This window comes from Drosophila tropicalis, unplaced genomic scaffold, assembly GCF_018151085.1.
Source record: "Drosophila tropicalis isolate 14030-0801.00 unplaced genomic scaffold, ASM1815108v1 contig_845, whole genome shotgun sequence".
Lineage (NCBI taxonomy): Eukaryota > Metazoa > Arthropoda > Insecta > Diptera > Drosophilidae > Drosophila > Drosophila tropicalis.
In genome coordinates this window covers 5,681,203-5,694,859 of record NW_027173338.1, presented here as the reverse complement: position 1 = coordinate 5,694,859, position 13,657 = coordinate 5,681,203, and the positions used below count along the sequence as shown (strand labels likewise).

Sequence of the window (13,657 nt, the reverse complement as noted above, 5' to 3'; positions counted from 1 at the left end):
TCCCTTATTTATTTTTAATCTTAAATTGCTGTCTACTATGAAGAGCTTTAAAACATAAGTATGAATGTATAATGGAAGGTATATTGGCTCTAAAACTGTAAGTTTTTAGAGCATACCTTAAAAATCATCGGAGTTAGCCTTTTTCTGGCTAAGACAGATTGCTTTGGTTGAGACACAGACAGGCCGATATATAAATTGGTAGGAGCTTCTTTTTTGGGCGTTTCATATTTTGACCCAATTTAAAATACCCTTATTGAAAGCGTATAGAGACCAACACAGGAAAAGAAGTATATTCAAAGCCAAAAATTATTCTCATAATTAGCATTCGGATGTAAGCCAACGGCAGTTGGCTAAATTACGACCCGTGCCTCTGTGATGTCAGTCAAAATAGTTACAAGTTACATGCAATGGCATTCGACGTCGACGTCAACGTTGACTGCAATGTTGACACCTGTGTGTCTGTCAGTGTCTGTGTGTGTGTAACTGTAAATTAAACAGTGGCAAAAAATCCAACACAAAAGAGATACTACAAGCAAATTGTGTGCGCACGCCATCTCTCCCACGCTTCTCACGCTCCTCACGCTCTCACACTCATCGCTTCCACATTGCTTACTCTCACTTACTTACCCACTCGCTCCCTCTACCACTATTGTCTCCCTCTCTCAGACATATGGGGCCGCCCGTTATGGTCGACATTCGTTCGTTCTCTTGGTTGCTGTGACGTAGGGGCCACAGAGTGATGTTGCTTTGGGGGGCAATTTTCTCTCTCTTGCTCCATCACTCTCTTGCTCACTCTGTTCAGTTTGTCTCTGTCATACACACAAAAACCCATTCGCTTTGGCTGGTTGGTGGGGCTGCTTGGCGTTGTGTGTGTAGTTTCATTTACTTGCTATCGGTCTTTGTGCGCCTGTTCCCTCGTATCGCGTAGAGGGACCTGCCTCAATGTTGCGCGTTGATTTTTTTGTAGGGAGCCTACACAAAAAATTAGTGACGCTTCGCTTTTCTACGTGTCTTTTTCTTTTAGCGCTACTCAAAGTTGGCCCATTCGTGAATTTTTGAGGTTGAGGAGGAAAGAAGTGGTCGACCTTTTTTATGTCTTTTAGCGCTTGCGCGAACCGAGATCAGACGCCCACGTAGTGTTGCAATTTGCCGTATAGACCAACATAGACAGAGACCTCCCGCTTCCCTCAGCGATGGAGGTTGGAGAGTAACTGGAGTGACTTTGCAGCTTTGTAGTTTGCAGCTTGGGCCACCATTTTTGATTTCGATGGCGCTGTAGTTGGTTTATGAAGCAAACAGAATGAGGCACAAGGCTGGTGCGCCTAGGGATGCTGCTGTTGCCGCTGCTTGGCCTTGACATTCGCCGTTAACTTTAACCGCGTGATCGAAATGATGATGGCCCCCCAAAGGCAAAAACTTAAACATGGTAAGCTTTCATTTCAAGCAACATACATACTTATACAATTTTACCGTTATACTCTCACCACAGTGGCTCTTGTCAACTTTTCTTTAGTGCTGAGCACTTGTTCAACAAACCGCAGTTCACGGTAACGGTAAATGACTTCAAACCACCCCCGACCATCTGAAAGCAACCACAGTGACATCGACAGCGACAGCGGCAAGCCGAGGTCACAGCTGATAGACAGCTGTCTTCTGGTTACGTCAGTCAAAATGACGCATCGTGTTTTGGTAACAGGAAAGCATAAAACACAAAGCAGAGATAAACAGAGCGTGGTCGCGCGCCACATTTCTCTCGACAAGAAGACGGGTGGGGGAAAAACTGATGGGATACTGGAGCGAAAGCCGCACAAAAAAGAAAATCCACGAAGAAACAAAAGAATATGACCAAAAAACCGAAGCAAAAGCAAAAACACACCCAGACGCAGAAAATGTAACGCAAAAGTAACATAACATAAAAGAGCGCCATCGTCAGAAACCACCCCCGCAACTCTGAATGCAATTAGCTAGAGTGCAACAGACTCTAGCATGGGAAAGAGAAACAAAGACCAAAAAAGAAAACAACACACTCTCTCAAAAAAAACAGGGCTCAAAATCTTGCAAGCGCCTGGTCCTGGGCGTTTTTGTTGTTGTTGGGGAGCCCTGCAATTATTTGTCGCGACGCAACGCAACATGACGCCAACGCTAACGGCAACGCCAAACGATTCTTATGTGTGTTTGCTTTGTGGTGTGTGTGTGTGTAAGTATGCGGTGTGTGTGTGTGTGTGCGAGTGTGAGAAAGTCAACAACAATGACCGACGAAAGTGGAGAGAACCTTGTGAGTACTTTATGAGCGCCTGTGGCTTTGCGGACAAAATTTGAGCAGATCCGCTCACAAAAAAACGGCATTATATACAAAACAAACAAAAGTGAACAACCATCGAAATAAATAGTTTTCGTTACAGTGTGTGTGGATGTGTTCGGTGTGTGTGTGGGTAGGTTCCACAATAAGACAGCGTTCCAATAACCTGACGTTCCCCCATTCCAATTGGAAACTGAAATTACTGCGGCCCCAACAAATCACATGGGAAAAATCCCCAACTGGTATTTTAAGCAGGCGCACAGATTAAACCAGCTGCAGGCCGGTTAAAGAGTTTATTATTATTTTTTTTTTTATTTCTGTTTTGGCTAAAGTGGATGCAGAAGGAACGGAACAATGACAAACATCACTTCGAGAGAGATACGTGGGTTGCATACAAATACACATTTGTTCATATGAAGCGGTTTGCTCGAGCTCAATAATGTACCTACTTACGTTTGAAACACTTGGTCAAGGCGAGCTAAAACAGAATTACAAAGATATATAGTAAAGATCATCCAATTTCGAGCTCTTAATTACTTACGCATTTCTGTTAATTTTGATTGTAGATGAGCCAAGGTTAAAAGAAAGTATTTTCAGATTTAAATACATTTTCATACTTTTATTCCCGATCAGCAGAACGAGTAAAATGCTTATCTTCTCCCAACATTATTCAGTTTCTTTTTAGTCCACTTACTGTATTTAAATTTGTTTAATATTTAATGGCATTGAACTAATAAGTAAAACATAAAAGCTATGGCTAAAAAACAAAGTTTTAGATGCATTACTCGATTGTGGTTTGGTAATGTATCTACAATGTATGACATAGAGCATTGTATGCATAGCCTTGATCAATATAAGAAGACCAGTAGTCATACTAATGTCCGTTTGTTAACCCTCTCCCATTCCCTTTAAAGTTATGGTACACAGATTTGATCACGATTCAAATAGCACAGGCCGACAAGTAGAAGCCAAAACCCTGAGCCAGAGTACAGAGTACACATTAAGAATCTGAACAGTTTATAACTGTTCCTTTGCATAAAACAAATTGAAACAAATTGGAATTGTTATAGAGATGAGTTTGAGATTAACGAAATAAATTTTTAAATTTGGGTTTTCTGTTAATAAGTAGTAACTTGCTAGTTAAATACTAAATACATAAAATCTTTTACCAAAAAATATATTTATTAAATTGATTAACATTTTGTTAAATATATTTTGTATTGCATTCTCAACATTTGGTTTATGCCACAAAATGATCCCACATTAAGGTTGACACAATTGCTAATAACAATATTTCTGATGGTCTATATATCTAGGCTATTTTCCATTTTCTGTGGCCATTGCAAAATTCTACATTTTTTTGTTTTAATCTTTAACTGATTTATAAAAAAACTCAGGAACTCAGAATTATCAACTTTAAGAGTGCCTTTTTTTCCAAAGAATTTTTTGTTTATGCAACATTTAAAGCAAACTCAATTCATGTCATTGGATCCGCCAGAATAGCTGCAATCGACGTAGAAATTCACATTTTTCAAGAGTAGTTTAAAAATATAAAACGATCTAGAATTTATTTACAAATTTCGTTTTTATTTTGTTGCTAAAGCCTTACCCCTTTTTTAAGACACTATTACACCGAGTTCGAAAAATTATAGTACTCTTTGCAAAAGCTGTTTTCTATCAATAATCATAAAATCTGGCCTCTCCTTATTAAACTTTTTTTTGTGTTATCTGATGATTCTCTGCGATATCAGTTAGAGTAACTCTATATAAAGGCAAAGCTTTGACTTATAATTCAGTCAGTTGTGAGGCAAACGTCCAGCAGTTAAGATTCTAACGAAACGGTAAGAGAGAATAAACAAAAGACTTATTGAAGAGAGAACAAAAGAGTGAAACAAATGGAGAACGAACAGAGATAACGAAAGCTTTTCAAACGATCCTCCCTTTCGAAAAGGCCCAGCGAGTGATTTAGTTGACTTTTTTGCTTTGTGCAGAGAATTTGTTTGTTAGACAAGTGCCGAAAAAAAGTTTGTAATATTTTTGTAATATGATCTCTTACACTAGTTTAAGAGAGTGAGAGAAAGCACAGAGAATCACTTAGAAATTTGGTCCATTTGAAAAATATATAATTAATATCAATGCGGTATTTTTCCATTATCTCATTAATAAAATTGTCAAATTATAGAAATCGTGTGAAGACAATTAGATAAACAAATGAACGATTCTTCTATGAATTTCACCATAAATTTTCAAGCGAATTCCTCTGAATATTGACATTTTGCTTACTTTAAAACGAATTTCCTTAAAGTACAAACAAAATACTCATATAATTTATTTATAAACTACTTTTTGTTAGAATTATGTGTCGATGAGACTCTGACGTAGGCATTTCTTAAGTGTCAAGATAATGGAAAATGTTCTAACCCCCTTTTTGACTTTGGTTGATATTGTCGCAACCTTTTTAAAAAAACTAAAACTTTAAAACATTCAGTTGAGGAATTTTACTTTCTTAAGGCATTTTAAAATTTTTTTTTTTTTTACTCTTATAAACTTTTGAATAATATAGAAGAGTAAGACTTGGGAACAGCTGAGCTGAGCGGTAAAATGCTAAACAGGTTCGCAGGTTTATCAACAACAATCATCAGTCGGCGTCTACTGGCTGAGACTTCGTTCAAATTCGGGTGTGTAGCTCAGTTCTTAGTTAAGCTCAGATCTGTTAAGAACGTTCTCGGAAATAATATATACACTCAATATGGCTCCAATGACAAAGTTATTGCTTGCCTTGTCTTTGGCTTTGTTCATATCAGTTAATAATGCTTCGCTTTTACACAGAGCCAAAAAGAATCAAACCATGTCGACGGGAAAGTCATTCAAAGTACTTGTTACACATCCCGAAGTGCCACAAGAGGGTTTGGATATTCTGAAGGAGCACTGTGAGATTATTCAAGTGAACAGTTTGCCCACAAATCGTGCCGAATTGCTGGAGAAAATTAAGGGTGTCGATGGCGCCTTCTGGGGTGGTCATGAGAAGCTAAATGCAGAGGTGCTCGATGCTGCTGGTCCGCAATTCAAATCGGTTTCCACCATGTCAGCGGGTATTGATTTTGTCGATGTACCTGAACTCAAGAAACGTGGCATTCCTCTGGGCCACACACCCACAGTCCTAAATACAGCTGTGGCTGATTTGGCAGTTGGTTTGGTTATTGCAGCTTCCCGTCGTTTCCAAGAGGCACGCAAGAAGATCGATACGTAAGTTTTGTGGAATGAGTTTCAAATAAATTTGCATTTCATATTGATTTTTTTGACAGCGATAACTGGGAAAACTATCATTTGAACTGGCTGTTGGGTCAGGATATTCGCGATTCCACTGTGGGTTTCTATGGCTTTGGCGGCATTGGTCAGGCCATTGCTAAGCGTTTGCTCGGCTTCGATATTGATCAGGTGCTCTACACAACCCGCCGTCGTGTTCACAAAGAAATCGAAGAGGAACTCAAGGCCAAAAAGGTTGATTTCGATACTTTGCTGGCCCAAAGTGATTTCATTGTCATTGCCTCGCCCTTGACTGCTGACACACAGGGTGTGTTCAATACGACTGCCTTTAACAAGATGAAGGAGACCGCAGTTCTCGTGAACATTGGCCGAGGAAGTAAGTCACCCTGCCCATTAAGGGTATATTTATTACGATCAGAAGGAACTGGTCTTTCTTCATAGGTAGATTAAGGAATAACATCTCCAAATTCAAGAAATAATCGATTAGTTAGCCTAAAAAGATTTGCCTTATAACTATTTCTAATTGATCTGTTAGGGCTTTAAATTCTAGCGTAGACATACTTAAACACAATCAATTCGCCACATATTAAGATTAATTTAATGACTTTTGTTATCATATTTTCAGAGATTGTTAACCAGGATGATTTGTACGAAGCTTTGAAGTCGAATAGAATCTTTGCCGCTGGCCTAGATGTCACAGATCCTGAACCATTGGCCCCCACTGATAAATTGCTAGCCTTGGATAATGCCGGTAAGTGAACAAGTCTCCTTATCGCTTTGATTTCCCCCCTTCTTATCGCTGTGCTTGATGATTGTACAAATATTTCCTAAATTCCTACTTGGTGGTAATGATTGAACAAAAAAAAATGATGTGTTAAGGTTTCATGAAGGTCATGGAGGAAATTTTAGGCTGTGAACATATCACTCAATGTTTGTTAAGATATTTACAATGTCTCTCTTTAATTTTTTTGTGTGTATGTCTTCCCTTTTAGTTAAGTTCTATCTTATCATTTTGTCTTATTTTCGACCTCTCGGTTATCTGCTCAATTTTTGTGTAATCTAAACACTTGACTTGACTTCAATTTCAGTTGTCCTCCCCCACATTGGTTCGGCGACGAAACGTACCCGCGCCGAAATGGCCACAATTGCTGCCCACAATGTGCTCCGTGGATTGGCTGGAGAGCCCATGTTGTCGCCCGCCTACTAGGAATACGATGGACTAAGGAAATCACTTAACTGTGAAAGGTTGTTTCCCAACGGCCTTGATAATAATTGCAACTACAATAAACATAAATGAAAGTCAAAGTTACTTAATTAAAGTATATTTGCATAGTTGTTTATTTTTTAAGTATGAGAAAAAACTATTCAATGGAAAAGCTTAAGAGTATATTATGAGCTTAGAGAGCTCCTCCTACATTGCCCCTTAAAACAAAAAGCTTTCTCATTCAGTTTAGTTCACTATCGACCTTCATAATCGTGAAATGTCGTCGGTTCGCAAGGCGTTTAAGGTACTCGTTTCCCATCCCAATGTCCCTTTGCCGGCCTTGGAGCTGCTACGCTCTCGAGGAGCAGAGACAATCATCTGCCAGAGTGTGCCCCCATCAAGAGAGGAGATCCTGCAAAAGGTTCCCGGTGTGGATGCCATCTATTGGGCTCACTATCAGCCACTGAATGCTGGCATATTGGATGCAGCTGGTCCCCAGCTGCGTTGTGTCAGCACCATGTCATCCGGTATTGATTTTGTCGATGTGCCAGAATTTAAGCGTCGTCAATTGCGCTTGGGTCACACACCGGGAGTTGTCCAGAATTCAGTGGCAGATCTTGCCATTGGCTTGATGATTGCAGCTGGCCGCAATTTTCATACCGGTCGCAATCACATCGAAAGGTAAACATCAGCTGGTGGAAAGTTTTCAAAGCTTTTTTGTTTGCCAGGGTTGTCTACTTAACTGAATTATTTGAATTCACTATTCAGTTCAGAGTGGAAAACAGAACAAATTAATTGGCTGATGGGCCATGAAATTCGCGATTCTGTGATTGGTTTCTTTGGTTTTGGAGGCATAGCCCAGGCCATAGCCAAGCGTCTTCAGTGCTGGGATGTGGCCAAAATCATCTACCACACTCGCACCCGTAAGGCAAACGATGTGGACCTCAAAGCTGAACATGTTTCGTTTGAAACCTTATTAAAGGAAAGTGATTTTCTGGTTGTGGCTGCTCCTTTAACCGATGAAACGCGTGGAAAATTCAATTCCATAGCCTTTAAGCAAATGAAACCGACATCGATATTTGTGAATGTGGCACGAGGAGGTTTGGTCAATCAGAAGGAACTTCATGAGGCTTTGACAAAGGGTACAATCTTTGCCGCTGGCCTTGATGTCACTACACCCGAACCACTGCCCGCCGATGATCCAATCTTAAAGTTGCCCAATTGTGGTAAGTTTGCAAGGGAAACTAAGCATATGAAGTTATTAATCATCCGCATTTTGCAGTTGTCCTACCTCATCTGGGCACACAAACCATGAAGACAACTATGGAAATGAGTTTGCTGGCTGCCAATAATATATTAAATGCCATTGAAGGCAAACCTATGATTAGACCTGCCTATTAAAAAGAAAAATTAATCAATCTCTCAACTATTCGAGTCCCTATTTTGTATGAATTCAATGCCCAACTCTAAAGAGAAAAATATATAAGTTTCGTATACTCTTTCATCAGAAAAAGCTTTTACTTATCACTTGTGTAACAGTTAATTATCAGAGAGCTTAACTCTTCACACTTGGCTAAACGTATTCAGTCTTTAGAGAATCGTTCGTCAGCACAGTGCAAAATGTCCTCCACTCAGCCAGCATTTAAAGTTCTAATTGGACATCCAGATGTTCCGACGGAAGCCATTGATTTACTTCGTGCAAACAATTGTGAAATAGTTCAGATTTTAAGTGAACCGCCACAGAATCGCATTGAGTTGCTAGAGAAAATCAAAGGCGTCGATGCTGCCCTCTGGAATAGTCGTGAGACACTAAATGCCCAGGTCTTAATTGCCGCTGGACCGCAATTTAGAGTAGTATCTACCATGTCATCGGGCATTAATTTCATACACTTGGACGAGTTGAAGAAACGTAACATTCCCTTGGGTAGCACACCAAAAATGTTAAGCATAGCCGTGGCTGATTTGGCAGTTGGTCTACTAATAGCCGCAGCACGACGTTTTGAAGAGGCACGTAGGAAAATTGATAGGTGAGTGGAAAATCGGATATGTCACAGTTGTTCTGATAGACAGTTTCATTTGTTAGTGATCAATGGGAGAATTTCCGTCTCAATTGGTTGGTTGGTCAAGATATACAAGGGTCTACTGTGGGTCTGTTTGGTTTTGGTGCCATTGGCCAGGCTATAGCTCAACGGCTAGCTGGATTTGAGATTGAACGAGTTCTTTATACCACACGTAGTCGAGTGGATGCGAAAATCGAAGAAAAACTAAATGCCACAAAGGTTGATTTTGATGTTTTGTTGGCCGAAAGTGATTTCATTGTCATTGCTGCTCCCTTGACTCCCGAAACACAGGGCATTTTCAATGCCAAAGCCTTTAATAAGATGAAGAAAAACTCGGTCCTAGTCAATATTGCAAGGGGCAGTAAGTTTATCGCAAATAAATGTTTTGAGCTTGAAGATATAATTTTGATTTCTCTTAGAACTTGTTAATCAAGATGACCTGTATGAGGCTTTGAAATCGAATAGAATATTTGCCGCTGGTCTTGATGTCACAGATCCTGAACCTCTGCCTCCCAGTAACAAATTACTAACTTTGGACAATGCTGGTAAGAGAAGAATATAAGCCAAGTAAAATAATTGCTTACACTTGCAAAAATAAGCCCGCACTTTGTTTCTAACCTTTTTGTGACCTTTACTTAACTTAATTTTCTGTCGTTTCAGTTGTCCTACCCCACATTGGCTATGCCACAGAACGATCACGCCTTGAGGCTGCCATTTTGGCTGCCCAGAATATCCTATGCGGCTTACATGGCAAGCCAATGCCTTCGCCTGCCTACTAAGTTGTCAGAAATGTATAATAAATCGTATATTTATGATTATTAATCGTTGAGATCATCTTTATCATCTTGAGTACTATGAGCTAGATAGGCTGCTTCCCATTCATCACGTTGCAGAGCCTTCAAATAACGCCGCCTCTCGTCGAGTACTTTCTGCAGTATATTTACATCTGTGAGTTGTTCTTTTTGATATTTTTGGGCAATTTCCAAGGCTCTTTTCCAATTATGCATACGTAGATTAAGAGCCACAGCTTCAACATACTTTCGATTATGCAATAGGATAGTTTCCGCCTCCAGCATGCGACCCAACATTAGAGAATTTTCAGCCATTTGTTCGGCACTCGATGGCGTTAGGGCCTTCAGATGTTGCAGATAACTGACCTTATCAATTTGCAAAGCGGCTGAGTAGGCCTCTTCACTGAGTTGCAGTTGATGTTTGCGTGTGGCCACGGCAGCCAAAGTGGCCCACAAGCTGGCATGTTGGCCCAAACGACAGATTTTGAGGGCCTGTTGCCATTGTCCCTCAAGCAGAGAACGATGCAAAACTTCACAGTGAATATTGACATTGACTGGGAGCAAGGCACCGGCACAGCGAAAGGTAACAACAGCATCCTCAAAGCTATCAATGGCCACATGTTTGCCAAACTCTCTGAAAACATGAACTATTAAAACAAAAAATTGATTCGAGAATAACTAAACGGTCTTACGCTGTATCTAGTGTGATGGTGGTCAGTGCTATAATTGTGGGATCACTTGCACCTTCGCCAGGACAATACCAAATGCTGTAGCAGGCATCGTGTACACCTACCAAAATATTTGTCTCACTGGCCCACTTTATGTCCGTCAATTGGGTGCCAATCTTATAGATTTCATCTTGATTATTGGATATACGTTCGGTGCCTCCCACTGTTCCGGTCGTGGTTCCACCACCGCCTCCACTCAAATTTCTCGTCTCACATATATAGAGCTCCCGATTGCCATCGATAAAGGCCACAAACTGATCATCGGCAGTGCCTGCTCTACAGGCTGCAATCTCTGACAATTGTTGTTTGGCTCTCAAGGAGTGTGGTTCATATTGACGCGAAGCTCCTGGCATTAAATCAAACAGATGCAATACAGTTGTATCAGAATTATCCCTAATGGCCAGAACATCCAAGCCCAAAGAGAGTGAACGCCAATTTAGCAATGGCAATTGAGCCTGCGAGCCAGGATAACGTGGATTCAGATGAAGACGTCCCGTGTAGGTATACACCCAAATGGAGGCGGCATCCAGGACCATAAAATATCTAAAAGAAACATGACAGAAATGAGCTTATAATTTTATTATGTCTGCACGGCTTACTTTTTGCCCACTTCAATGACACGCACATCATTTCGACCATCAATTATAATCGGAGTATTAATATATTTCTCATTATAGATGTGAATTTGGTGTGTGGTGGCCACCACCAGATGACCATAGCCCAAGGCCATGTTTATGACACGCTGCGGAAAATCCAAGACATCCTGTGTACCAGTTGCAATGTCCTTGAGAGCAATTGATTTGCGACTTGTACTGGTGGCCTTTAGATTGCGGGATATAAGCTGCTCTTCAATGGCATAGGCAACAATTAATTGTCCTGTGGAACTGCCGCAGGCTACTTGAGTGCCATCAGCCGACCAAGCGAGCGTGTAGAAGGATCCAACACTGGGCGCAGTGAAGCGGGCACTATTATAGGTCCACTAACAAAGAAACGAAACAACACTTTAGATGAGAAATTTGAAATTAAATAACTTTACTTACTCCTGTACTGTGGCACAATTTAAGCATATTGAAAGTGCCAATCAGTAGAAAGTCCTTTTCGGGATTGAATGCCACACTCGTAATGGCATATTCCTCAGCTGAACTTGTGTAGAGATTGGCTCCTTGAGCATCCCAGATTTTGAAACGAAAATCCTCACCACCCGAGGCAATGATATTCGATTGTTGAGACCAACTCAAAGAGAGGACCAAACCATCATGGGCACGCCACTGAAAACATCCTCAGTTAATGACTCACTTGCTGCTTTTTCACTTGAACTTACTCTTATCAACTTGCTATTGGCTGCCAAGGGTTTTATAGATATATGACCACCTTGACAAAATACAATCGAAGTGGAATTCGGTGACCAGCGAGCACATCTTATGGACTCATCACTTTGAATGACTGTGGAGCGTAGCATCCCAGACCGTGACCAGATCTTAATGACACCATCCTCGCCAGCTGTAAGCAAACCCGCCGCATCTGGACTCCAACGACCAGAACTAATGGCAGCCGTATGAGCCGATATGCTACGTTCGACTCTGGCACTCTTATTGAGGATAATGAACCGTCCATCATTGCTGGATATAAGCAAGGTATCACTGCCCTTGCCGCCACCACTGCTGCGTCCCCCTAGGAGTAACCAATGCAGATCCGTGGGTATGAAATCATCCGGCAATTTGGCCACCTCAACGGAATCTCGACTTACATCGCTCCATTTGTAGATCTGATGGTCATCACTAACAATGAAAACAAAGTCTAAAAAGTTGAAAATAAAAGAGAACAAACTCCTACAATTACCTCACAAAATAGATCTCCTCATTGCTGCTCCAGTCTACACAACTCAAAGGATAATTCTGCGAGGATTGAGTATTATTACTGCCGGCATCGGTTGAAGTTTCGACAGATTTTATGGAACTCTTCTTGCATATACGGGTTCTTAGCTTCATTCTACTCGAAAAGGGGAAAAACTAACTACTTGATTTTAAGCCATTTAGTTTTTCTACTCGTTTGTTTTGTGTCTTTTTCAGTTGCCATGACAAAAAGTTGTTTATCGGTTGCTAGGCAATCTATGTTGGTTGTTGTCTTTGCTAAGTGGTTTGCTCATAGACTAAGTAAGTTTTTGTTTTTCTTCAGTTTGAATTATTTAAGTATTTCCTTGATTTGAAATTGAGATCCTTATCTGACCTTATGATAATCTAATAATTTTAATTGTCTACTACCTGTATTTGTTTTTCATTTTCCCCCTCAACCACTGTAATTTACTATTAAGTTAAGCAAGCGTAACATTTTGGTATAATCAATTGCAATTACTCCGAGATGAGATGACACAAAAAAAAAAACGTAGTTTTTGAGAATTGTTTAAACAAATAGAGATGATAGATAAATCTTGAAATTGCTAACAAAAACCAACATATGAAACCAAATGGAAAAAAAACGTGACAAAACTCGAATAAACTCAACTTCATTAAGACAAAATAAATTGAAATTAATTATACTCGTTTTTTTTTTCCAACATTAAATACCTCAAACAGAACTTAAATTAATTGCCTTCCTTGGCTCATGCTAGACAATTATTTTCTAATTTACCTGATAAGAAACCAAATTTTCATCAATAAATCGAAGAAAATAGTGCAAGGTTTTTGACGTCATTCCCAATGCTTAAGTCGCCTAGTCAATAGTAAACCAATTTCTTATTAGTTTTTTTCTTTGAGTCCAAGATAATCTACTTATTTTGGGGGTTGTCTCTTTGTCTTTTACTATTTGATTTTGTGCCCTGTCATACCTGAAACGTAATTTATTGGCCTTAGTTGGTCTGTGGCCCAATTGACAGGCTTTATGTTCCATTGAACTTGCTAGCTAATTTACATACGTCTAACAATAAAAAGAAGGAGGTGTAGAAGGTACTTAGTCTATGGCCATTGAACTGGCTAGCCAAAGACCAAGCTGCCTACTGAAAATATGTGATTAACTTTGCTTATATGGTATATAGTTATACATATAGTAAAACTAACTATAAATATGTATTTATAACTCTGCTAAAAACTAACGTAAACGCTGGCAAATCTCTTACCCAAACACAATAAAAAAAAAAAAAAACAATCATAAATTGAATAACATTTCGATTAGCAGTTTTTCTTCACTGACATTTTCTTATCAAATGGAAACTGATGCACTTTATTTGAAGTTCAGCAACACAACACTCAATTGCCAGTGCCATCTGTCCCTTCTGGAGTCGGCGATGTCTGGTCTTGTCGACCATTAAATGT

General features: G+C 39.9%; 3 protein-coding genes and 1 long non-coding RNA gene across 4 annotated transcripts; 3 read left to right on the top strand and 1 right to left on the bottom strand.

Moving 5' to 3' along the window:
- The first annotated feature begins 825 nt into the window (after positions 1–825).
- LOC137581563 (uncharacterized) lies at positions 826–3,068 on the top strand. The gene is made up of 2 exons (XR_011033186.1): positions 826–1,426; positions 1,490–3,068. It is a non-coding gene; the product is annotated as an uncharacterized lncRNA (long non-coding RNA).
- A 1,799-nt stretch (positions 3,069–4,867) lies between these two features.
- Positions 4,868–8,283, top strand: LOC137580735 (uncharacterized). The gene is made up of 8 exons (XM_068294852.1): positions 4,868–4,977; positions 5,129–5,545; positions 5,605–5,942; positions 6,192–6,317; positions 6,655–6,770; positions 7,021–7,451; positions 7,539–7,996; positions 8,053–8,283. The coding sequence occupies exons 1-8, from the start codon at positions 4,901–4,903 to the stop codon at positions 8,169–8,171; spliced, it is 2,082 nt and encodes a 693-aa protein (XP_068150953.1). The 5' UTR covers positions 4,868–4,900; the 3' UTR covers positions 8,172–8,283.
- An 87-nt stretch (positions 8,284–8,370) lies between these two features.
- Positions 8,371–9,652, top strand: LOC137581559 (glyoxylate reductase/hydroxypyruvate reductase). Its single transcript, XM_068295857.1, has 4 exons — positions 8,371–8,797; positions 8,854–9,191; positions 9,250–9,375; positions 9,491–9,652. The coding sequence occupies exons 1-4, from the start codon at positions 8,391–8,393 to the stop codon at positions 9,607–9,609; spliced, it is 990 nt and encodes a 329-aa protein (XP_068151958.1). The 5' UTR covers positions 8,371–8,390; the 3' UTR covers positions 9,610–9,652.
- On the bottom strand, positions 9,435–12,337 carry Oseg5 (intraflagellar transport protein Oseg5). The gene is made up of 6 exons (XM_068295860.1): positions 12,189–12,337; positions 11,671–12,127; positions 11,390–11,617; positions 10,949–11,328; positions 10,314–10,892; positions 9,435–10,255 (listed from the first exon to the last, which is right to left on the bottom strand). The coding sequence occupies exons 1-6, from the start codon at positions 12,335–12,337 to the stop codon at positions 9,649–9,651; spliced, it is 2,400 nt and encodes a 799-aa protein (XP_068151961.1). The 3' UTR covers positions 9,435–9,648.
- Positions 12,338–13,657: the final 1,320 nt, after the last annotated feature.

Excerpts from the sequence above, each read along its gene's own strand:
- LOC137580735 (XM_068294852.1), top strand. The coding sequence starts at position 4,901 with ATGCTAAACAGGTTCGCAGGTTTATCAACAACAATCATCAGTCGGCGT. Across the intron at positions 6,771-7,020 it reads CCATGTTGTCGCCCGCCTAC|TTCACTATCGACCTTCATAA; the intron begins TAGGAATACGAT and ends CATTCAGTTTAG. Across the intron at positions 7,452-7,538 it reads GGTCGCAATCACATCGAAAG|TTCAGAGTGGAAAACAGAAC; the intron begins GTAAACATCAGC and ends TTCACTATTCAG.
- LOC137581559 (XM_068295857.1), top strand. The coding sequence starts at position 8,391 with ATGTCCTCCACTCAGCCAGCATTTAAAGTTCTAATTGGACATCCAGAT. Across the intron at positions 8,798-8,853 it reads GCACGTAGGAAAATTGATAG|TGATCAATGGGAGAATTTCC; the intron begins GTGAGTGGAAAA and ends TTCATTTGTTAG. Across the intron at positions 9,192-9,249 it reads AGTCAATATTGCAAGGGGCA|AACTTGTTAATCAAGATGAC; the intron begins GTAAGTTTATCG and ends GATTTCTCTTAG.
- Oseg5 (XM_068295860.1), bottom strand. The coding sequence starts at position 12,337 with ATGAAGCTAAGAACCCGTATATGCAAGAAGAGTTCCATAAAATCTGTC. Across the intron at positions 12,128-12,188 it reads GAGGAGATCTATTTTGTGAG|TGATGACCATCAGATCTACA; the intron begins GTAATTGTAGGA and ends TTTCATTGTTAG. Across the intron at positions 11,618-11,670 it reads CCAATAGCAAGTTGATAAGA|TGGCGTGCCCATGATGGTTT; the intron begins GTAAGTTCAAGT and ends GGATGTTTTCAG.